The sequence below is a fragment of the Giraffa tippelskirchi genome, chromosome 13 (genome assembly GCF_054371585.1).
Source record: "Giraffa tippelskirchi isolate mGirTip1 chromosome 13, T2T-mGirTip1v1.2.pri, whole genome shotgun sequence".
NCBI classification, from domain to species: Eukaryota; Metazoa; Chordata; class Mammalia; order Artiodactyla; family Giraffidae; genus Giraffa; species Giraffa tippelskirchi.
Window position 1 is genome coordinate 105483686 of NC_137287.1, and position 24922 is coordinate 105508607.

Consider the following 24922-nt stretch of genomic DNA (forward strand, 5'->3'; position numbering starts at 1 on the left):
TCCTGCCCAAAGTCACATGATAAGTTAACAACAGACCCAGGTCTCCTCCCTTCAAAGCCCAGTAAACTTGCACAAAATCCCCTAGGTCTTAATCTCCATTCACACTTTTCTATGGCAGGGCAGGGGTCGGACCAGATACTATAGGACCCTTGACCAATTCCTTATCTCCCCAAGAAGCCCGGGCCTCAGGAGTGGAGGGGGGTGGGCAGTAAGACACCCATCAACTTTCACTGTGAGTACCTGGTCAGTGTCACACATGTGACAGATTAGCAGACCTGAGATCAGAGGTAAGGTTGCGACCAGACGTGAAAGGAGAGGGAGTTTTTTTTTTTAAAAAAAAAAGGGTTCTGAGAACTGGCAGGACACCTCCAAAGAGGAAAGGAAAAGGCCAGGATAACAGAAACCAGAACCCCTAGGGGACTGGATGTGGGGGGCTGCATGGGATCCAAAGGGGGGAACATCTTGGAAGGGAGCATGTCTGCACACAGGCAGGAGCTCTGTGGAGGATTTAAGGGACTGAACCTCTCTAGCTCAGATGAACAGCAGCCTCTCTCTTTTCTACTAAGAGCTTGGATTCTGGTCCTACTGAGTACAAAAACCAGCTCACCCTCTCAAAGCCTGTTTCCTGAACTGTAAAACGGGAGTTCAAGTTTCTACAAGGTTATCATGAAGAATAAATAAGTGCTTACTTAGAGCAACGACTGGTACACAACTAAGTTAAAAGAAATGCCAGAGGGCAGTAGTGGATCTAGGTCAGTTTTGACTATTGATGTCATGATCAGTTGAGAGGTGGTTCCTGTGTCATTTGTTGCTAATAACAGTTGAAGTACCAAAATTTTAAAATTATTTACAGCAGAGTCATAGCATATATTCATGTAACCTAATGCAATGTTTAAAAAAACATAAAACGTTTTAAAAAACTTAGTTTAAAAAAACTAAGATCATGGCATCCAGCCCCATCACTTCATGGCAAATAGAAGGAAAAAAAGTGGAAACAGTGACAGATTTTATTTTCTTGGGCCCCAAAATCACTGTGGACAGTGACTGCAGTCATGAAATTAAAAGACACTTGCTCGTTGGAGGGAAAGCTATCACAAACCTAGACAGCATATTAAAAAGCAGAGATAGCAATTGCCAACAAAGGTCTGTGTAGTCAAAGCTATGATTTTTCCACTAATCATGTATGGTTGTGAGAGTTGGACCATAAAGAAATCTGAGTGCCAAAGAATTGATGCTTTTGACTTGTGGTGCTGGAAGACTCTTAAGAGTCCCCTGGACTGCAAGGAGATCAAACCAGTCAATTCTAAAGGAAATCAACCCTGAGTATTCATTGGAAGGACTGATGCTGAAGCTGAAGCTCCAATACTTTGGCCACCTGATGCAAAGAGCCAACTCACTGGAAAAGACCCTGATGCTGGCAAAGACTGAAGGCAGAAGGAGAAGAGGGAGGGCGGCAGAAGACGAGATGCTTAGATAGTATCACTGACTGAATGGACATGCATGAATGGACTCCATGAATTTGAGCCAACTCCTGGAGATAGTGACGGACAGGGAAGCTTGGTGTGCTGCAGTCCATGGGGTCGCAGAGTCAGACACGACTTACCAACTGAACAACAATGCACCATCAACTACACATATGGAGTTAAAAAAAAAAAGTGAGAATTAACTGGGCAGGACACCTTGATGAGCATCTAAACTCAAGTAAGCATAAGCAAGGTCTATCGATCCTCTAGTTTTCAGCGTGAAGCCTGTCAAACCACAGGCCACTGAGTATGACTCAAGGGTTTTGCTTGACGCCATATACTTTAAAAAAATTAGAGCAAACTAGGCCTTCTTTCTATCACTCAGATGCATTTGCACTCAAATAGTAGAAGAGGTGGAATTATGATGCCAGATACAGCCAAGGGCATGCCAAGCATAATGCTATGTACATACGGTTGGGAAAGCTGATCAGTGAGGCAGGATTGGCTTCAATCTCCATCTCCTCATGTTCTCCTGTGTATTCAACTCTCACCTCTGAAGGAAGAAATACTAGAGATAGCTCCACCCCAACCACTACCTTCTGTCAAAATGTCATGCCTTGGGTGGAGCAACCTTCACTTAAACACTCTCCATTTGTCTCACCCAAGTGCCTGGCCCAGGACTCAGACCACCCCAAGGTGGAGTCCAGGCAGCACCACTTACTGTGTGATCTTGGGTCAGGCCATTTGGCCTCTTGAATTTCTCGACTAATTAATACCACTTCATAGCCAGAGGCTGAGAATAAAAAAAATAAGCCACAAGTATGAATGTTCCGTCAAGTGGGGTCATTTTCAGGGATCTTTGCAGCTCAATGATTGAAACCAAAGTTTCATCCTAGTGTTCAAGGTTTTCCCTGTCTCCCAGGCCACTTGTCTAGCCCTCTATCTCCTAGCTGCCCATATTTTGCAGCCACACCCACTGCCCCTTAACTCGTTTGTAAGTTGTCCTGCTGCCCAAAATGCTCTTGCTTTCAATTCCTATTACAAAGCTTTAGTTCTTTCAAAATCCATTTCGAGCCTCATCTTTTCTCTCCTGCCCTTCAGTGCTGCCAGGCACTGAACTCTAAAGCTGGGTAGAAGGGAAGTGCCCAAGAGATGGCAAAGTTGTTTGCATGCCTTCTAGCTGGAGATTCCCGCATGCGGGGGTTAGGTCTCAAATATCCCAAAGGCCTTCCATGCAGTCGATGACCCTTTAATAGGCTCTAGTTACCCTTCCCAGGTGGGTTCTTGTTTCTTTCTGACTTCCAGGACCAGAATAGGGGTTCAGTAAATGACCATTTAGGTGAATAGGACAGACCAATTTCCTGCTCCCCTTCCTATGATTTGAGTCCTGATGAGGCCCCTTGCAATTGTGGACTTCAGGAAAGACACTTAACCTCTAAGTCTTCATTCTCATCTATAAAATTAGAATATTACTAAGCTCGTTGTGAGGACAGTGAAAATAAAGTACAAAACACCTAACACTCATTAGGTGCTCAATAAACAACAGTCCCCGAAGGAGTACTGGATCAATCCAAAGTGGAAATGAGGAAAAAGCAAAAATATAAATTGGAACAGAAAAAAATAAGGTAGAAGAAATAAATACCGAGATTACAATAAATATAAATAGGCAAAACTCACCTATTAAATGAGTCTTAGGTTGGGTAAAAAAACCAGGCTGTTTGCAAAAGACACACCTGAAGATATAAGAGTTCTCTCATTTTACCCATTCTTTCAAGCCCAAGGGTTTGCATGCAGCTCTTGCAGACTCTTACAGCACATCAGACCCCTTGGCTCACACCACACATTGTTGGCTGCCGGAGTCTAGCTCCAGCTGGTCCAGGGGTTCCCTTAGGATGGACGGCGTCGGCGATGCGGGGTTCCCTTAGGATGGACGGCGTCGGCGATGCAAATGAGAAGACACAGCGAGTCTAGGTGTTTCCAAGTGTCTCTGACTTTATTGTTTTTAACACAGCTTTTATATCTTTAGTGGTACATAGAAACAAATGTAAAGTGTAGAGTCATACCAAATCAGTTTAATGGGTCAACAGTGTTGATCCTTATTGACACCTTTTGCATATCTTAGTTCATTTTGTTTACATCATCTTCTGGCCTGGGGGCTTGCTAACATCTTGTGACTCTTTATTGATAAGGGTTGATCAGCCAGAACACTTTTTTATCAGGCACAGCAGGAAAGAATTCATCAACAGAAAGTTTCAAGGTAAAACCTGTTTTCGGTAATCTATCCTATGCCTTGAGCTTAACAGGAAAGAATGTGGTTCCATAAAGTCATAGAACAGCAAGCTGAAGGTCAGCTCTAAGTAAGAATCATCAGTTAAATCAACAGTTGTCTTATTATTTGTATTAAAGCTAAACTTTTATTTATATAAATTTCTAACTATTATGCTTTCATTATATAGGCTAAATACGTTAAGAGTAAAAACATTGTGAGTAAATATAGACTAAGTAACAGTTGTATAAAGCAATATTTCTTATATTTCCTAATAAGCCTTGTTTCCTACCAAGAGCTCTGTGCCTATTGGGGTTTTCTGTGTGGAGGCTCTCAACGTTGTTTATTGTTAAGGAGCAGTCATGCACATTAGCTCCAAAGGCACAGGTATATTTATTAAACAAACCAATATGCTAGTAACGGGAATTTAGATTAGTATATTCTATATCCCAGATTAATTTTATTAGAGTGTCACTGTTCAGGGGCCTTGTCAATTGAGGTTTCAGATTGATCTATTTTAGAAGAGAATCAGGAAAAGGCCTTTTGTCTAAGTCACAAAAAATAAGAGGAGGTTTATTGTAGCAAATATCAGAAAGATAGATATCATCTTTACGGTGAGCGGTGAGGCAGCCTTCCAAGAATCCCTGAGGCATGAGAAGCCGTGCTCGATAAGTCCTTCTCCTCATGGCTCTGTCATGGGTGGGATCTCGGGAGCTGGCTCCTGGCAGTTGGCAATGGATTTTCTATAAAATAAAGGGTCAAAATTCTTTTAGGCACCAAAATTTTTATTAACCCACCTTCTTGCTCTCTTTTAACATTATAAACCAAATTAACCTCTTTCTGACCCAGAGCTATGATGGGAACCATCAAGTTACAATGAGCTTTTACGTTTCTCTGGCCCCTCTTAACCACTGGCTGTCATTCCTCTTGTCTTTTCTCACTTAACAATATATTCCAACCCCTGTAAAATAGGGACTGAAAGTATCAACCTCATTGTTCTGAGGTTTAAGAGAATGCTAAGCACTAAGCCAGGCTCTCCAGAGCATTCAAACGCCCCACAGTTCCTCCATACCCTTTGACATAGCTCCTTCTCATCTGTCATGGGCTGAGGAACCAATGAACCTGTAAACTAAGAACATGAGTCTAAAGTCCACAGGCCAAGTGAAGGCCTGGATGGTAAAGTCCATGGGCTTTCTAACCACCACTGCCAACTTCCAGCCTAAGGAAGGACTGAGTGAGCAGTTCCCGAACCCCTGAGCTCATGGTTCCCTGTGGGTAACCCCTGTGTACCTCCATTAAGACCAGGGCTAGAGGAGGGACTTCTCAGTTCCCCCTGCCACACTTGGAACAGCATGAGGGATGCAGCAGAAGGCAAAGACTGAGTGACAAGCCACAGGGAGTCGATGGTGGACATTATCAAACCAATCTCAAAGGTGGTGCCATTTGCTCTTGGGGAGGAGAGGTGGGACCCAGGCAAGGACAGCAGCTGGAAGGCAAAGGGCAGGCCCGGTTCTCAGTAGCGGTAGTGATCAGGCTTGAACGGGCCGTCACGGGGTATGCCCAGGTACTGGGCCTGCTTCTCAGTCAGCTTGGTCAGCTTCACATTCAGCTTGCCCAGGTGGGCTTCAGCCACTGCTTCATCCAGCTGGGGAGAAACACAGGAAAAGCTGGAATCGGTGCCATGCTCTGGGACCCCTAACCTCCATCTTCTCGCTGCCCAAAGCAGCAGGAACGGTTCTGTTGTGACATCTGGAGAGTGTTAAGCCTATTACTTCTTCCTGTCCTCACAGTTGATGTGTGTGGGTTTGGGCTGCTCAGCTCTTCTTCAAGGGGAAATCAAATTACATCTTCCCCTCCAGGCAGCGCTGGTGGGACCATCAATTACATCTCCTCGTTCACCCTCCATCAACCTAAGCAGCTAACCAAAATGCTTCCTGGAATTTATCAATGAACAAGACATACTTTCATGACAGGGGCTCTCAGGATTCCTAAACAGGGAGGCCATTGGTCTCAGCTACCAATAGCAAGTCTATTTGACAAGTGAAGTGAATGCAGGGAGAACAAAAGAGCCAAGAAACAGAGAAAGACAGAGCTCCAATGCCAATGAATCCCTGAATCCAGTGTTTGAATCTAACACACTGCCATTACAGAACCAAGAGCATTCCTTTTTGGATTACACTGGTTGTGGTTGTTTCAAAGTACTTCCTGAGCAGTGGTGACCATAGCTGCCTTCCAAATACATCCTTAAAAAATCTCTGTATATAGATTGATAAAACACCTTTCTCCTTCAAAAGGTGGAGCCTAAGTCCTTACCCCTCAAGTGGCTCATTTCTAATGAACAGAATAAAGCAGAAATGATGATGCGTGACTTGAAAACTGGGAGCTAAAAGGCACTTCAGCTTCCTCCTTTGCTCTCCCCCTGGATCTAGGGGAAGCCAGCTGCCATCTCATGAGGAAACTTAAGCACCTCTATGGAGACACTCATGTGACAAGGAACCTCCTGGCCACAGTGATGTGAAGTGGCTCTTCCAGCTCCAGTCAAGCCTTCAGATGACTGAAGCCCTGCCTGGCTGACTTCTTGACTCAAGTCCCATCCAATCATCCCATAATGGCACAATCGCCTTTAACCACAACCCAGATCCCTGGTGGCTTCCCTGGTAGCTAAGCTAGTAAAGAATCTGCCTGCAATGTGGAAGACCCAGGTTCGATCCCTGGGTTGGGAAGTTTCCCTGGAGAAGGGAACGGCTACCCCCCAGTATTCTGGCCTGGAGAATTCCGTGGACTGTAGTGTCCATGGTGTCGCAAAGAGTCGTACGTGACTGAGTGACTTTCACTTCACAGCCCAGAGAGCTTTACGTTCCCAAGTGGTTTCACATTCACTGTTTCATTAGAAGCAAACATCCCTAAGGAGGAGGCCAGGGTTTATTTTTCTATTTAACAAATGAAGAAACTGGGGAGAGGCAGGCAAAGGCAAGAGCAGAGTCTAGCCCTAAGGCCATGGCAGTTCTGGAGGCAGAATGAAGGTCTCCAGTGACGTGAGGACACAATGAACCCTCCCTTTGCTTGGCCTGGCCTGCATCCCACATTGGATGGCACCCTGCACCCAGAGGGCAGTGTGTCATAATGGTTAACAACCCGGACAGACAGGGCTGATCTACTCTTGGTCCAGTACTTTACAGCTGTGGGGGCAAGTCACTCTCTGAACCTTAAGTTCCCTCATATGTAGGCTGGATCTCTCAGTTCTTACAAAGATCAGTGATATTCAAGAGGGCATGGTGCAGGCACCTTAATAAATGGGGGGGCTGCTCATGCTGTCATTATGGTTAACCAAGATACATAATCCCTTGCCCCACACATTGCACGTGAGTGTGAAGCATGTCCCCAATCCCTGCCATGGCAGTGATGGAGAAAGGAGAGAAGGATGGGGCCAGGTGCTGGGGTAGGAGGTGAGCTCTTTACCTTTTCACTTCCAACCCTGGTCTCATCTCAGAGGCCTGCCCCTTTTCTCACTACAGCCATATTTCCTCCAATTGAGATCAGATGAGGGGTCAAATGAGGATTTTCTAACCCTACAACAAGTATGGGGACCTGGCAGGCTACACAGCCCCTTGAGGCCCTCACAGGTGAAACATCTGGTCAGACAAGACAGTACCTGAGGAAGACTAGGGGGAGAGGAATTAGCTGGCTCGGGGGACGGACACCCCAGCCTCTTCCTACTTCTCATTAGTTGGCAGAACCAGTTTCTCAAAGGGTGGGAGGAGAGATATGAAGACTCCATCACAACCTCACCAGTAATCAAAGGTTGAAAGCAAGAACTACTCTTACCACTTAGCTGAGAGGGACACTGAGGCCCAATTAGGCTAAGTAGCAAAACCAAGTTTGCCCATGATGCTAAAGAGTCAGCACAGAAACACAGCATTCTGACCCCTGAGGGAGGGCAGCCGCATGGGGTGTTAGGATGAGCACTGAATTTGATGTCAGATGACATCATTGTCTTGGTTACTCTGACCACACACTCACAGAGTGTCAGGGTATATGCTGAGTGTGTTAGCAGCATCACCCCATTCCAAGGCCACAATCGTGCAGCCTATACGCTGCATTCAGCTTACAAACAAGTCCAAGTTAACCCACCTGGTTATATTTAAAATTGAATATTTCACACAAAAGTATTGATATCTGGCTTCCTCTGAAATATCAGGAGCCCTGACCCAAAGGGCCCAGGTTGATAACAGGCAGCCAGCCCCTTCCACTGGGGCACATGTTCTTTGGTCAGTTCCCCTCCAGCCCATTCATCCTTAGTGGTCATGTGTGTTTGTGACCCGTGACCTAAGGAAGTCCTCACAATCCTTACGGAGGTACTATTACCTTCACATTACAGAGAAGGAAATGGAGGCTCAGAAGTTAAGTAACCTGGTTACACAGGCTGACATTCAAACCTGGATGTGTCTCTCTCCAAAGCCCATGCTCTTCTCACCACCCAGCCCGGCTACTCAAGAGTTATTCCCTGCTTTGAGCTTCACTTTCCTCCTCTGTTAAATGGAGAGAATGACTTCTGCCCTGAGGGGGACCCTGTTAAGATCTTCAAGAGTGGAGGCAAGCACTGTATGAACTCAGGCAACCCTGCTTGGGCAGCCCAGGTCACATGACCCTTGGCCAGGGGTGCAGGCAGGAACCCACCTTCTTGGGCAGGAAGTGGACCCCGACGGGGTACTTGTCTGGGTGGGTCCAGAGCTCAATCTGTGCCAGCACCTGGTTGGTGAAGGAGTTGCTCATCACAAAGCTAGGGTGGCCCATGGCACAGCCCAGGTTGACAGTCTGGCCCTCAGCCAGCAGGATGATACGGCGCCCATTCTTCAACAAGTAGCGGTCCACCTGCAAGCGGGCAGAGCAGCAATAAGGACTGGCAGGCGTTGCTCCCAGTGTCCACCCCATCCTCCTGTCCAGCAGGCCTCCCTGCCTCCAGCAGTGCCCACAAAGGGCCTAGACTGCCCTGGAACAACCTCCAGCATAGGGACTGGCACACACAAGTAATAATAAAAGCCAGTATTTATTAAACGACTCTGAGCTGCAGACCGTAGGTCTACTGTGAGAATTTAAAGAGCTCACATGTGCAAGGCACTTAGTTTAAGTATTACATATTAGCTAATGGTATTGTTATTACTATTACTGGCACATGCCCTGGGCTAAGAACAAACACATAACTGTGTGAATGTGTGTATATAATATATAAAAATTACATTTAATTCTACTAACAATCCTATTAATTAAGTACTGGTATTATCCCCATTTCACAGATAAAGAAACTGAGGTTTAAAGGGTTATTAAGTTCCTTGTCCAGAGCCAGACATTACAAAGTGGCTGTAATTTGACCCTGAACAGTCTGAGGACAGATCCCAAGTTCTCAATCACCATGCTTAGTAAAAAGCTGAATGTAGAATTTCCCTGGTAGTCCAGTAGATAAGAATCTGCCTGCCAATGCAGGGGACACGGGTTTGATCCCTGGTCCAGGAACAGCCCACATGCCTCAGAGCAACTAAGCCCATGTGCCACAACTACTGAGCCTGCGCTCAAGAGGCCACGTTCCACAAGAGAAGCCACCACAATGAGAAAGCTGTGCACCGCTCTACATGCTACTGCATGCAACAACGAAGACCCAGAGTAGCCAAAAATAAAATCAATCAGTAAGACATATGCAGTGGTACTCAACCTCGGCTGCACATCAGAATCCTCCAGGGAACTTTAAAAACGAGGACCCTGGGCCTCCCTCCAAGATTCCAATTTAAGCAGCCTGAAACCTCTTCCTTCCATCCCACTGCCTGGTTGCCAGAGCCTCGTCATCTGTCCTCCTCGGCGGCCAGCCCACAGGTACAACCCACCTCAGCACTCCATCTGCCAAGCCTGCTGGCAGGGCTGGGGCTCCTCACCTGGGGCTTGATGTTCACCTTCTCCACAGCGTTCTCGTTCAGCCACTTGACATCAATCTCCACATCAAAGTGCCCGATGTTACACACAATGGCATCATCTTTCATCTGTTCAAAGTGCCTGTGGGGGAGCCTCAGTCCGTGAGAGACGGTCAGCGACCAAGGGCAGCCCCACGCCTGCCCCCTCCTTCACTCCCTAGGACCCCCACCACCACACCGGCACCTACTGGCCAACGATGATGTCGATACAGCCCGTGGTGGTGACAAAGATGTTGCCTTCCTGACAGGCCTCATCCATGGTGGTCACCTCGTAGCCTGTATAGAGACAGCCTCTGTGGGTCAGCCAGCGTGGCCACGCCCCTCCTCTGGCCCCAGCGGCTGGAGGCCAAACCCCGCTCTATCATACCCTCCATGGCAGCTTGAAGTGCATTGATGGGGTCGATCTCCGTGATGATGACGCGGGCCCCAAATCCTCTCAGGGCCTGGGCACAGCCCTTGCCCACGTCACCATAGCCCGCAACCACCACCACCTTGCCTGCAATCATGACGTCTGTGGCCCGCTTGATGCCATCTAGGAGGGACTCTCGGCAGCCATAGAGGTTGTCAAACTTGCTCTGAGAGGAGAGGGGGAGAGGCAGGGATGGGGGCAGGTAAAGCCCTGGGCCTCAGACCCACTCTCAACATCTCAGCCTGCTGGGCCTTGGGCTGATCACCTCCTGGGACTTCTCCCCACCAGCTAGTGTGTTCACGTGCCCCTTGCCCCTGCTCAGCCCCATGACTTTCTCCCCAGTCTTTCTCAGCCAGCCCAGAAGGCTTCCTAAGGATCAACTATGAGAGTCTGCCCAAAGAATCTGCTTCACTTTAAACCTCCTGATGCCCAGCTCTGAGGATCACTGCATAATCTTTTAATGCACTCATCACTCTCAGTCTACAACCTCTTTCCCCATCAAGTGAGGGCTAAATTCCTCATCGGCAGCCTCCCCAGGGGCCTCCTTCAGGGCCTACTCCTGAGCTACTCTGGAAACTAACACAGGAGCCATTACTGCTCCCTAGGCTCACCTTGGTGACAGAGTCGTTGACATTGATGGCCGGCACCTTCAGGATCCCGTTAGCCATCATCTTGTACAGGTTGTGGACCCCCGTTGTGGTCTCTTCAGAGATGCCTCGTATGCCTGAACAAGAGGGGAGGGGACAGATTTCAGGCCAGGAAAGAGTGGCCTCTGGGATGGGACTCCAAGAACCTAAGAGAGCCGACAACTGAACTCACCTGAACTCCTCACCTTTGCCTTCTAAAAATGCTCCTCTTTCTGGGTTCCATCGCTAGAACCTATACCACAGTCCACCTAATCACCTGGGCCAGCATGAAGGAGAAGTCACCACCTTCACTAAGCCTCATGATTCTACCTCCCAACAACTCACAGACTCTCCATCCCCACTGCCCTCGTCCCTGCCACAACACGTCCTCTACACAGCAGCCACACTTAACATGTATATTTTCAGAGATGTCTTTTCAATACCATCCAATTACTTCCCTTTGCTCTCAGCATCAAGCCCAACTCTCTCGCTGAGTTTATTACAAAGTCTTTATACATCTGATCTTCACTAAGGCTCCAGTGAAGGAAGCTGCAATGCTGGCTAACTTTCTGTTTCCTGAAAGGTTGATCCTTCCCTACCTCAGGGCCTTTGCACTCACTATAACCGTCCCTACTTCCCTCCCCACCCTGCCTTTAACAAAGCTTCCTAGCTGTTTCAGCCCTGGCCTTATGCTTGCGCTCGGGCTATCATCTCAGCCAGCCTTCCCCCAGCTGCTCCAGTCCAGAAGATGGGCCCCAGCACGCTTACAGGAGCCTGAGGACATCCCATCTTCCACAAAATCTGCTTGAGGCACCAGGAGTCCTGCCAGACCTGCCACGCTAATGCGGACAAGCAAGACCCATTTAGACCACCAGCACCCAGCCCACAGACCTGCCCTACTCACCTGACAGAAGCTGCGGGTACTTGGTGTGGACGAGGTTGGTGAGGTCACCACCGTCGTCCAGAATCATGTTGAGGGGCCCGTCCTTGAAGTACAGCGTCTGTTCGATGCACCACAGGTACTCCTCGTCCGTTTCACCCTTCCAGGCGTACACTGGAGAGTGAGCAGCATGTCAGGGCTGGCCCTCCACAATGGCACCTGCTCCAGGGACCCACCTAGGTAGACTCAAGACTACCTCCTCCTTCCTAATTTCCATCCCCAGCCACCTCCAGCCTCTCTGAGGACTCAGCAGTGCCAAGGACACAACTTGGAGCCAGAGGTATGAGAGTGTGAATCCTGGTTCTCCACTGCCCAGCTGTGTGACTTTCGGCAAATCACTTCACCTCTCTGAGTCTCACTTTCATTGTCGATAGTAGTATAGATTAAGTGAGACAGACGCCTAACACAGACACCCTATATATGTAAGTATCTGGAAAGAATTCTTTCCTTTCTCACTTCTTTTCTTTTCCTACCCTCGCCTGTCTCGGCCCCCAGCTCACAGTGACCAGGGTTCCTACCCACAGTGCCTACTGCTGTGAGGGAGGTGTGACGAAGGAGGGAGCCACATTAGGTGGACTCAAGAGACAAGATCCAGGGTTCATTCTGCACTGAAAGGACCTGATGGGCCAGTCTCCGTAGTAGGTTACCCTAGGCAACGTCTGGCCAAAATCTACTAACAGCAGCCACTGTGTATGGAGCACTTTCTCTGTGTCCGGCATTACTCTAACGGCTTCTTGCCCCCATCTCATTTGTCCTCACAGAACCCCTGTGAGGCTGGCATTACCATCATCATCACCTACAGATGCCCAGAGAAGCAGCTGACATGTGCCCAGGTCACTCATCATGACACTCTGCTGTTGCTGTTTTTGCCTGCACAGCATGTGGGATCCTAGTTCTTCAACCAGGGATCAAATCCATGCCCCCTGCACCAGAAGCCCCGAGTCTTAACCACTGGGCCACCAGAGAAGTCCCAGCATGGCACTGCTGAGCAAGCAACAGAGTCCAGTGCTCCTGACTGCCAGCCCAGGATCCTCCCATCATTTGGTACAACTGCGACACAGGTGTGGGGCTCCCAAAAACCTCCTGTGAGTAAAGGACACCTGCCAAGCAAGGCCAGCTTCCCCTCCCTCAAACTGGGGCTGATAATGGTCTTGAAGACAAGGCCTTTCCAGAAAGGGGCCATGGAGTCCAAACTAGGCTGAGGAGTTGGGGACATGCCAATCCTTGGTCAGTAGCTGGAGAGAACTTCCCCAACTCTTTACCTTCCACCTGCAGCTGGTTAGAAGGAATCGTGAATGAATGTCCTATTTCATCATCGTCAGACCGAACCACTTCCCTCCCCAAGCCCAAGCAGACTTGTTTCTGTTTCTCCAGCAGCTTGTGAGAAAGTCCTTCCTCTTTGGTTGTGGTCCTTCCCCAGTACCCTAGACCATCAGATACTGTGCAGTGGATCTCTGGGACTCTTTTTCTGCCCAGTACCCCTCCCTGATTCTTTGGGAAACAGACCCACATCCTCCTTTTAAGGAACTTCCCCCTCTTCAACATCATGTGATTCCCAATCACTGACTTGACTAGGGCAAGTAAGTGCTTTCAATAGGATCTGAGATGACAGCTGGACGAAACGGCTCTTTCCAATGGGTCTCTAGGCTAGGATTCTGTGGCCATGACTCCTCTCCCCTGCTGTAGGGAGGTCTGCAGCAGTAAAAGTGAAGTGAAGCAAACAGAGAAAAGCAGAGCCCCTTCCTGTATTCCTGTATCCCCCAGCAGCAAGGACTCACCTGGAATGCCAGCCTTGGCAATGGCAGCTGCTGCATGGTCCTGGGTGGAGAAGATATTGCAGCTGGACCACTGCACCTGAAAGAGCCAGCAAGACAGGGCTGGTCACAGCCAGGTCAGAAGACCAGGGTCACTAGACAGGGGTAAGAAAAGGCCCTGAATCTAGGGATGAGGCCTGGGATCTACATCCAACCGGTTCTGCAACCACAGGCTGGGGACCCTGGTGAGTGGATGGGAGCCAGAGCAGTGACAAGACCTAACTTATGTGAAAACAAGGCTCTGCCATGTGGAGGGGGAAGGCTCCACAAGGAAGCAAGGAGACAAGTGAAGAAGCTGTTGTTAGTGTTAAGACAAGATATACAACTATAGCAGTGGAGGGGATCAATATTATTCTGAAGGCTGAGCTGACAGGATTTGTTGGGAGGATTAGTTTGTTGGAGTAAGAGAGAAAAAGAGGAGTCAGGGACGACCCCAGGTTCTTGAACGGAGAGATCTTGTAAGGCTGAAGCTTGCAATTGCTTATATGGGGAAGACACCAAGAAGTGTAGGAAATCGTGAATTGGTTTAGACATGCTGAGGTTGAGATGTCAATCAATCAGATCTCCAAGTGCAGATGGTACATCAGTTGCTGAATACGATGTACCATATCATATAAATACTGTTTATGTTATGACATAACCAGATAAACAATATTTAAAACCATAAAATCAGACCACTGAAGAGAGTGAGTGTAGAAAAGAAAGAAGTAGGCCAAGGACTGAGCCATGTTGGACTCACTACTTAGGTCTGCCTGCCCTGCACCACCGCCGTCCCCTACCCCCCAAAAAAACATCTTCTGCAAACTTGGAAGAGCTGCAATCATTGGTACACATGACCCAGGCTGAACCAATCAGAGAGCACCATCTTTCCAGCAGCCATGATTGGCCAAGGGCAGGCACGTGACCCCGGGAGGGCCTATGCGAGCCAAACCCTTAGATGACTCGGTAGGGCTTTGGGCTTGAGATTTTCCTCCCAGAGCTTCCCCACTCAGGAGAATGTGAATTGAGGGTGACCAGACGCCATCTTCCCAGTGAGAGAGCAAATCAGCAGAACAGTCACCACAAATGGAGGTGGGGGGCGCCCTTGACAAGGCTGGAGCTGGAGCCCCTGCTGGGCCTGAGGGGACACAAGACTATCGAGTTCCCCGCTCCGCAAGAACTGCTGCTTCAGGCCTCACCTCAGCACCCACGGCGACGAGGGTCTCAATGAGGACGGCGGTCTCCACGGTCATGTGCAGGCAGCCGGCAATGCGGGCACCCTTCAGCGGCTTGGAGGCCGAGTACATTGCCCGCATGTGCATCAGGCCCGGCATCTCATTCTCTGCCAGGTCTAGGGACTTGCGTCCCCAGGCGGCCAGACTGATGTCAGCTGCAGGGGCAGGATGGACGGAAGTTCATGAGCTATCTCATCCTATCAAGCATGAAGCACCCCCCACTCGGCACTCATCCCCTGTGGACTCGAAACACTAGGCTGGCTGCAGTCTCACTGATTCAACAAGGATTTCCTGGAGCCAGGGCAGTCAAAAAAGAAAGACATGCTCCCTGCTTAACCGCAGCCTACTTACTGCCTTATGGGAGAACACATTTAATTAAAGAATCCCACAGGAACACAAGGACTTTTCTGGTGACTCAGATGGTAAAGAATCTGCCTGCAATGCAGCAGACCCAGGTTCAATCCCTGGGTTGGGAAGATCCCCTGGAGAAGGGAATGGCAATCCACTCCAGTATGCTTGCCTGGAGAATCCCATGGACAGAGGAGCCTGGCTGCCTACAGTCCACGGCATGGCAAAGAGTCGGACACAACTGAGTGACTAAGACAAACACACAGAGGAACATGATTACAACACAGGTTAAGTGCTCCCTTGAAAAATAAGTAGCTGTCAGCTTATGCATACCTCCTACTACCCTTTCTGCTTGCCACCTACCAACCTCCTCATTCCCTAAAGATTTTAGCTCCTGGTTCTCCATCTTCCTAATCACCACTCTTAGTGACTTCAACACTCCTAAGTGATATAACCTAACACCTTGGACTCAACACCATTCTTTGATCTCCTTGAAGATAGAGAAATGTTTCTCCACCCCTGTCATGTCTTCTCCCTGGAGGGAACTCATCTGTGTAACTAACAGCTCTGGGCCTCTTTCTGCCTCAGGGGAGGTGGAGCGACCTGTTTAATTAGTAAACTTAGAAGGAAAAAACTGGGCATGCACAGTTCAGGTCTCCCCTCTTTTGCAAGCAAGCTACAACCAACCTACTTGCAGGGAGCGCATTCTTTCACAGAGAAATCTACCCAAGCCCACCTTGCCTGTAACTGGCAGGTTAACTGCTGAATTTGGAGGTTTAGTTACCATGATCATTGGACTTTGACACTAGTCTACATCTTCCAGCTTCAATGGATGCTATTTGTTATCTCTTGATACCTACAGGGGCTTGGCTCTGGGAACCCTTATGGATACCAAAATTCTCAGATGCTCAATTGCCTTATGTAAAATGGCATGGTGGCGGTGGTTCAGTCACTAAGTCGTGTCCAACTCTTGCGACCCCATGGACTGTAGCCCACTAGGCTCTTCTGTCCATGGAATTTCCCAGGCAATACTAGAGTAGGTTGCCACTGCCTTCTCCAGGGGATCTTCCCATCCCAGGGGTCGAACCCACATCTCCTGCATTAGCAGGCGGATTCTTTACTGCTGAGCCACCAGGGAATCCTATATGCTCCATTAGATCACTCAATATCCCATATCCTCTTACCTCCTTGATGACTTCACTACTCCACTGAAACTGCTCTCCTTAAGGTCTCCGTAAGGCCCCATAGCCAATGGTCTATTATCTGTGTTTATGTTTCTCCCTGCAGCACCAACAGCACTAAGTACTCTCTTCTTCTGAATCCCTTTCTTTGTTTGGCCTGTCTTTCTGTGGTTTCCCTGCCGTCTTCCTGGTTCCTCTTCCTGTAACAGACTCTCAAAGTTTGGAGGCCCTCACAGCTCCATCATCTCCCTCTTCTCTCCTACTAGATGAGCTCATCCCACTTTATGGCTTGAAATACCTTTTCTACAGCAGAGTCTTCCACCTGTTCATCTCCAGCCCAAACTTCTCCCCTGAACCTAAGACTCATAATTCCACTGCCTACTCAGCATCTTGGTTGTCCAACCAGATAATGTGTCAAGTTTGAGCCCTCAGGACTCCTTTTTCTCACCCCCAAACTTGGTCCTCCCCAAGTCTCCTCATTTTAGGACATGAAACCACCATTCGACCAGCTGCTCTAGCCAAAAACTTATGACTTCTTGATTCCTCTTTTCCCCTTTCACCCTCTTCCAACCCATCAGCACTCTTGTCTCAACAACCCAAATATGAACAATCCAACAGCATCTCACCACCTTGGATCACTGAAGCAGCCTCCTCACTGGTATCCCTGCTATTCTCCCCACGTTAGGGAAATGAAGATGGAGGTCGTCCTGTTCAGGCTTCAGAAGCAGGAGAGCAGCCTTCTGACTGACTTCTGACCCTGCGTGGACTATGTACATGCTTTGGTTACCAGCAAGTCAAGCCACACCTTAGGTAAAGAGAGGGAGTGGGTCTTGGAATTTCCTGAGCCCCTGAAGGCCTGGCCAGACCCCCACCCCCACCCTGGGGCCCTTGTTTCACAAGAGGAAACAAACAGCATTGTAAACGTTAAGGGAAAACAAGAGCTGCATTTTTACCTGCAAACTGACTATATCAGCTCGCAGCCTGGGATTACAAGCAGGAGCCCCCAAAACTGCAATTTGAAGTCTCACCCATGGGGTGGACCACTGCCTGGGACCCTTTTACCAGTTGAGATTCCAGATTGCTGGTACTTGGGATCTCCCAGCACTGTTGAAGTTTGGATGTAGGTTGTCAGCCCAATTTGGTGATGTATATGCTAGTACCCCTCTCTATTGTTTCTATTTCTTTGCTTTTAACAACTAATTGTTTGTGTGTAACAAGTGGATTTTTTTTTGTTAATGAATCCTTTGAACCTAAAATGAAAGTAAAACACCCCACAGGAGAGCTCTTCAAGTGGCTAGTTGGGATGCTGCCTAATTCAACAATCACCTAATACAGTTAATCTTTAAAAAACCAAACAATACCCCACAAAAGTCAGAGAAACAAAATTTTAAAATGTATCACCTCCATTCTTCTAATAAAGTAAAAAAGCAAGCCAACCTCCAATGGCTTCCCCTAACCAACTCTCACATGGCCATAGTGCGTACCCAGGTGTCTGCTCACCCTTCTTGCCCACCTCTCCACCCTTTTCTCCCCCTCACTAGTTGCTCAACCATACGAACCTCCTTACTATCTTCACATTCCCGCCTCAGGGCTTTAACCCAAGCAGCTCTCTTAGCCTGGAGTCTCCTTCTCAGCACCTGATACAGTACCTGGCACACAGTAGGTGCTTAGGAAAGAAGGAAGAACTCGGTATACTGCTGCTGGAGGAACCAAGAGCATGCCAGCGTGACTCTAGTAGAGGGTGTAAGATGATGAGTCAGGATTTTATCCCTGTAGAGTTTTAAGGGGAGTCTCATGACCAGACTTGTCTTAAAAGAGAAGGCTTCTTTGGTTGCTGCAAGTATCTACGAAGCAAGAGACTCATGGAGACTTGTGAGGAGGGAGCCCAGGACTGGGGTGGTGGCTGTGGAGACAGAGAAGTGGGCAGATCTCCTCACTTACAAAACAGATTGTATCTCTAGTACTCAGCTGAGTTGGGCACAGAGTAGGGGTCGGCCATGTTTACTGACCATCCTTGTTAAGACTGAATGAGAGAAGGTCCACGAAAGGGGCTGGCACTAGACGAGTAATCAAAGAAAAAAAAAATCTGAACCTTGTCCAACTCCCAATATTTACCAATGAGGAAAGGCTCAGAGAAGTGTTTGCCCCAGGTGTGATAGCCAGTCAAGAGTAGGGGTGGGACTGGTGGCCAGGCAGAGCTGGTAGAGCCAGAGGCTCCTGGGAGGGGCCCAGTAGCAGACAATGGTTCCTGTCCTATCCTAAGCTCCACCCCCTCTGCCACCCCCTGTCCCTCTAGGGAAAAGAACTCTTTCACTGCCCTCAGGATACAGCTGTGCCAGCCCTGGTGTTTTCATGGGTCCCTCAACTCCAAGAGCACAGGAGGGTCTGGCACTCTAAGCTCTGGGGTTTTTGGTGCCCAGGGGAACTGAGGACTTGCAGAGGCTGCAGTAACACCTGTCCTAGGACAAGCCAAGAATAGTAGCAAAACCCTCTCTGAGTCTGTCTCTTCATCTGTAAAGTGGGAATAATCCTAACCTTCCTTGAGCCCAAGGATTCCACTTCCAAATACAGCCTTATCTCCTCCCACACAACCCAAAGCCCTGAACCCTAAGCCCACCCATCTCTCCATAGTAATAACATGCTCCTTTTCCAGCTCAGCCACTGGACCTTGCTTAATCTTGCTGGGCTTCAGTTTCATCCACACAACAGGGACAATAACCTACTCTGGCCTGCTCCTTGATAAACTACTATTGGTAAGTTACTGTTTTCCAGCGAGTTTTTGGAAGTTATTTCATTTTAGGGCTTCAGTTTCTTCCTCTGTATAATGGGATAAAGTCCACCCCTAAAGATCATTCTGTAAACGAATGCAAATCCCCAGATACATAGGAAGTGCTCTATAAATGTTGATGCTTTTCTCCAGGTTGAATGGTGTGCTGGATTTACTTTAAAAATTGCTAGCCAGCCTGAACTGGTTTCTGCTGAAAGGTCGTTAGGGTTACTCCAAATGTGTTCACTTATACACAGTGGTGAAAAGGTGAGCACGGCCTGGGTGCATCTACTCCACCACCTCCCAGTTGTAAGAGTGTGGGCAAGTTACCTTTTTTCCTGTGTCTCACTAAATCCATAAAATGAGAAAGTAACAGTCCCTACCCTAAAAAGCCATTAGAATAAAATGAATTAATCTATAAGAAAGGTAGAAAGTGGTGCCCATGCCACAGTAAATGCCCAGTAAACGTTAACCATCAGTGTGTCAGCTCAGTGACACCCCACTCCAGTACTCTTGCCTGGAAAATCCCATGGATGCAGGAGCCTGGTAGGCTGCAGTCCATGGGGTCACTAAGAGTCGGACACGACTGAGCAACTTCACTTTCACTTTTCACTTTCACGCATTGAAGAAGGAAATGGCAACCCACTCCAGTGTTCTTGCCTGGAGAATCTCAGGGACGGTGGAGCCTGGTGGGCTGCCGTCTATGGGGTCGCATAGAGTCGGACACGACTGAAGCGACTTAGCAGCAGCAGCAGTCTGTCTCTGATGGAGGAGCCTGGTAGGCTGCAGTCCATGGCGTCGCTAACAGTCGGACACGACTGGGCGAGTTCACTTTCACTTTTCACTTTCATGCATTGGAGAAGGAAATGGCAACCCACTCCAGTTTTCTTGCCTGGAGAATCCCAGGGACGGCGGAGCCTGCTGGGCTGCCATCTATGGGGTCGCACAGAGTCGGACACGACTGAGGTGACTTAGCAGTATCAGGTTCAGTGCAAAGGACAGCACGAAGCATTTTTCTAACCACTCCAAAAGTTCGAGATTCTCTGTAGGACTGTTCTTGCTGGCCAAGTGAGTGACCCCAGAGATTGAGTAAGAAGCCAAAGATCCCCGGTGAGTGGACTTGCCCGGCCTCGGGCTCAGTCTCCAGGCCTCTCCCCCACGCCCCCTTCGGGGCCCCAGTACCCTCGCCTTCCCCGTAGGAGGCTCAACGAGGGGTGGGCACTTGCCCGGAACCATCCAGTTGGTCAAGGAGCTGGTCCAGGCCCAGGTGGCCGGACCCAGGCTCCCTAGCGTTGGTCCGCGCAGGTGCCATTGGTCCCAGGCCGTGGCCAGGTGCTCGCTGCCCCTTGCCCCAGGCGACTCTGCGCGGAACAAGCCGCCGCTTCGCCGCTTCGCCGCTCCGCAGCCCGTGCCCCGCACCCTGCCTCGCGGGGCACGCCGGAACTTGTAGTTCGCGGCCGCACGCCAAGACACGCTAGCTGCGGCGGGGGAACTCCAACCCCCAGGCGGCCACGCGCGGCCAAGACCGCGCTGTGCCAGTGATTCAAGAGGGTCCGCCTGAGCGCACCAGGTCAGCCCCGCGGCCGCCGCCCCAACAGGTCCCCAGCGGGTGCGGAGCAGATGCGGCTGGCTGCACGTCCCGGAACTCACCGACTTTGTAAGGCAGCTTGTCCGACATGCTGGCAGCGTTTCCGCACGGAGTGATGCACGCAGGCGAAAGGAGCCAAGCCTAGGGCTGGGAAGAGGCGCGGGCTGGGCGGCGCCGGGTAGGGACCTGCGCGTGGCGCCGACGCCTTTAAATATCTTCCCCTGTGTTGCATATTCATGAGTCCCGAGCGAGCTGAGCCGTCGGGGCGGGGTCCAACGCACAGGGGCGGGACCGGATTGGACTTTGGTCCAGGCTGAGAGCAGTTTTTATCCCAAGCGGTCATTCCGTCTCCCGCACTGGGTAGCAAAGGGATCTCAGACAGAGGCCTAAGAGCAAACTCCATTCTTTCCTTCGTTCAACCAGTGAAGCCCATGTCAAAACCGGGTGAAACTGAAACTCCAACCAGCTCTCTTTCCTGAACCTTAGTTTCTTCTTCTGTAACCTGGGCAGAATGATACCTACCATACAGATTAAAGTAAAGCTGCAACATGTCAAGTTTCTAGCACATCGTAGGCCTTCCACCCTCCTCCCACTATCCTGAATTTAGTTAAATTTGTATACGTTTTTGTACTTTTACTACATATGTAGAAATCATTAAATGCTTCTTAGAATTGTTTCTGTGTTTAAAACCTTCATGTAAATGGTAACGTACTGTACTTATCCTTCAGTAATTTGCTTTTTTCTGTTGATATTTGTAAGAGTAATGCATAGACTTAGAATGTATTCATTTTTGCTGTTGCATAGTATTTCATTGTGTGCATCCCATGATTAATTTATCTGTTCTATTTGCTGACATTCAGTTTGTGTATCATTCTGCCATTATTGCATAAATGGAAAAATAAACATTGTCTTTTAGTGCACCTGAGTAGGTGTCTGAGTCATAAGTGTACTTAGGGGTGAAGTTTCTGAGTTAAAGGCATGTTTTTAGCTTTCCTAGGTCTTGCCAAACTGTTTTCCAAAGTAGTTTATCCCCTCACCACAGTGTCTGACGGGGCTTGTCACATCCCTGTCACCACTTGTCAGGCTGACAAAAATTTTTATCAGATTGATGGCTGTGAAACTCTCCTTTTGGTTTTAATGGCCACGTGAAGACCCTTTATCATCTTTATAGGAAGCCCCTTCCCTAACCTCCACCCAGCTGCTCTCTCATACTTTTTCAGAGTTGACCCATTCTGAGTCTGTGCTTTCTCACCTCCCACTCAGCCCTCAGCTGTCTGGTCTTCACCCCCAGGTCTCTGCTGAAACTGCTCCAGCCAAGGTCAGCAGGGAAGCCAGACCAACGTGCCTCAGCCTGCATCCCAACCCACCTCCTTGCTGCACACGATGTGCCCTTGGCTTTCACTTTCCTGACTCCACACCCACTCTCCGCAGGGTGCCTTCTCTGGTCTAAGCAACTCCCTCTCCTTTTCTCCAAGTATTAATGTTCCTTTTTTCTCTTATTTGGCTCCATCTTCCAGCTCCATCTCACCCACACTTAAGCTGTTGTAACCACTCATATCCAGGTAATCCAAATGTACATGGAATAAAACACTGCCTTACCCCAAAAGTGGCCTGTTACCCTTCTCAGTTATTACATGCCCTCTCTCCCCATCCCTGGAGTTACCACTGCAGTGATTAATGTCTTTATCAATCTCTTGCTTTTTTAAAATGAATTTTGCAACTTATATGACTATCCTATACAACACATTGTTTAGTTTTGACTGTGTTTTGTCTTTGTACAAATGAAATCATGCAATGTGTGTATACTTTTGCAACTTACTTTCTCTTTCAACATTGCTTTTGAAGGTCATTCATCTAGATATTATAGCTCTGGTTCACTTATTTTCATTTCTGTTTAATCCACTTATTTATTCATTCTATTGTTGATGGACATTGGGTTGTTTCAGTTTTTTGCTATTGCAAAGAATACTGCTTTAATATTCTTGCGTGTGTAGATAGATATAGATATAATTTGGGAGTCACATTTCTTAAACAAATATGCTCAGGTCCAACTTAACTAGGTAATGTTAAACTGTTTCCCAAAGTGGTTGCATCAGTGTATACTCCCACCAGCAGTGGATAAATACTCTTGTTTTATGCCCTTATCAGCTGACCAATTTTTTTTTTTTTGCCTATTTGGCAGGTATGAAATATCTCCTTGTGGTTTTAATTTGCATTTCTTTGACTACCATGACTAATGAGATTGAGCATCTATTCATATGTTATAACCCATCTGAGAGTCTTTCTTTGTAAAAGTTCCATTCATGTCTTTGCCTGTTTAAAACTAGGTGGTTTGTTTTTCTTTTCAACTAATAGAAATTCTTTACATATTCTGGGTATTGCTGATTCTGGGTATTAGTCCTTTGCTAATTATATGTGCTGCAGATATCTTCTCCAGATTTGCGGTTTGTGTTCTCACCCTCTCTCCGTTGTTTTTTTTGATAACTATAAAATCTTAAGAGTTTTGTGTTTGTTTTGCCAAGCTGCTCCGAATGTGGGATCTTAGTTCCCTGGCTAGGGATCAAACTCCTGCAGTGGAAGTGCAGAGTCTTAACCACTGGACTGTCAGGAAAGTTCCAGAAATTCTTAGTTTTAATGTATTCAAATTTGTCAGTCTTTTCTGTAGTGTTAATGGCAGTTTTTGTCTTGTTTTAGAAAACCTATATACCCCCAAAGTCATAAAGAATTTCTTCTGTATTGTTATCCCAAAGTTTTATAGTTCAAATATGTATGTGGTGTGAGGTAGGAACTCTATTTCATTTTTTATTCCTGAGTGGATAAGCAGTTGTCCCAGCACCACTTATGCAACAGTGCATCCTTCTCCCAGTGACCTATAGAGCCATCTCTGTCATACATTGTGTCTGTAAATACACTGGGTTATTCCTATCTCTCTATTTTGATGCATTGATCTGTGTATGCACTGTTGAAAGTACTAAAGATTTTTAATAAATCTCATTCTTTTTCAAGAGTATCTTGTGGAAGTTCCCTGGTGACTTAGTGATTCGGATTTTGGGGTTTCACTGCCATGGCCTGAGTTCAGTCCATGGTTAGCGAACTGAAGTCCCACAACCTGCGAAGCACAGCCAAAAAAAAAAGAATATCTTGCACTGTCTTGGATGTTTGCACATCTATATAATTTTAGAGTTACTTTGTCAAGTCTTAGGGGAAAAAAACTTTTTTGAATTTTTACTGCAGTTGGATTAATCTATAAATTATTTGGGCTTCCCCGGTGGTTCAGATGGTAAAGAATCCACCTGCAATACAGGAGACCCAGGTTCAGTCTCTGGGTCAGGAAGATCCTCTGGAGAAAGGAATGGCTACCCACTCCAGTATTCTTACCTGGGAAATCCCATGGACAGAGGAGCCTAGCAGGCTACAGTCCATGAGGACACAAAGAGTTGGACACGACTGAGCAACTAACACTTTCACTTTCCACCCAGTAATGCCCATTTTATCATCACCAATAAAGCTACAGGGAATGTCCTGGTATCCGAGTGATTAAGACTCCACACTGCCACTGCTGAAGCTCAGGTTCAGTCCCTGCTTGGGGAACTAAAATCCAATAAGCCATGTAGTGCAGCCAAAAGGGGAAGAAAAAAAAATACATATATATATATATATATATATATATATATATACACATACACACACACGCACACACACACACACACAGAGCTGTAAAATTTGTTTCTCCCTATCTCATGACCAACAACCTGATTCCAACCCTCATCACCTCCCAACTGGATCAATGCACCCACCTCATCACTGGTCTTTAAGCATCCAACCTAGCTGTGTTCCATTCATCTTCTACCGTATAGTCAGAGTGATTTTATATATATACATATATAAAATTTTATCTTATATCTTTATTTATTTTATATATTTATATTATTTATATATAAATACATATTATATAATATATATTATATAATATTTTGTTTATATAATATATATTTATATATAAAATTATATATATATTTTATATATATATTTGGCCATGCCACATGGCTTGTGGATCTTAGTTCCCTGACTAGGGATCAAACCCAGGTCCATGGCAGTGAAAGCACCAAGTCCTAACCACTGGACCACTAGGGAATTTCCCAGAGTGATCTCTTGAAACTACAAATATGTCCATATTTTCCTTCTGCTTAAAACTATTAATTGGCTTCCAGTTGCCTGAAGGAGTGGTCTCTAAAGTGTCTTTTTAATTAATGAATGAATTAATGTTTGGTTGTGCTGGATCTTCGTTGCTTCATGGGCTTTCTCTAGTTGCAGCAAGTGGGGACTACTCTTCGTTGTGGTCACAG

General features: G+C 47.6%; 1 protein-coding gene and 1 non-coding gene across 25 annotated transcripts; both read right to left on the reverse strand.

The window, feature by feature from the left end:
* Positions 1-3435: 3435 nt before the first annotated feature.
* LOC145533113 (adenosylhomocysteinase-like) lies at positions 3436-20822 on the reverse strand. Of its 24 annotated transcripts, none has more exons than XR_014073858.1 (12): positions 20639-20767; positions 16851-17026; positions 14657-14847; positions 13443-13518; positions 11629-11778; positions 10710-10822; positions 10057-10264; positions 9878-9965; positions 9654-9771; positions 8407-8601; positions 5020-5374; positions 3436-4472 (listed from the first exon to the last, which is right to left on the reverse strand). XR_014073858.1 is itself a non-coding variant. In XM_081559802.1 (11 exons), exons 3-11 carry the CDS (start codon positions 14789-14791, stop codon positions 5243-5245), a joined length of 1215 nt encoding a protein of 404 aa, XP_081415928.1. In that variant the 5' UTR covers positions 14792-14847; positions 16851-17026; positions 20639-20763; the 3' UTR covers positions 3436-5242. The 24 variants fall into 24 exon arrangements, 10 of the variants coding, with proteins under 10 accessions (XP_081415928.1, XP_081415929.1, XP_081415932.1 ...); XR_014073863.1 differs by having other exon boundaries at positions 16848-17026; positions 20639-20760; XR_014073861.1 differs by lacking the exon at positions 20639-20767 and adding an exon at positions 19635-20415 and having other exon boundaries at positions 16851-16987.
* A 3815-nt stretch (positions 20823-24637) lies between these two features.
* TRNAE-UUC (transfer RNA glutamic acid (anticodon UUC)) lies at positions 24638-24710 on the reverse strand. The gene has a single exon. It is a non-coding gene; the product is annotated as a tRNA-Glu (tRNA).
* Between the last annotated feature and the right edge of the window lie 212 nt (positions 24711-24922).

Coding starts and splice junctions, on each gene's coding strand:
- LOC145533113 (XM_081559796.1), bottom strand. CDS start 20,666: ATGTCGGACAAGCTGCCTTACAAAGTCG. Junction 14,848..20,638: donor CAAGCTGCCTTACAAAGTCG/GTGAGTTCCGGG, acceptor CTGCCCCTGCAG/CTGACATCAGTCTGGCCGCC. Junction 11,779..13,442: donor TGCCAAGGCTGGCATTCCAG/GTGAGTCCTTGC, acceptor CTCACTCTCCAG/TGTACGCCTGGAAGGGTGAA.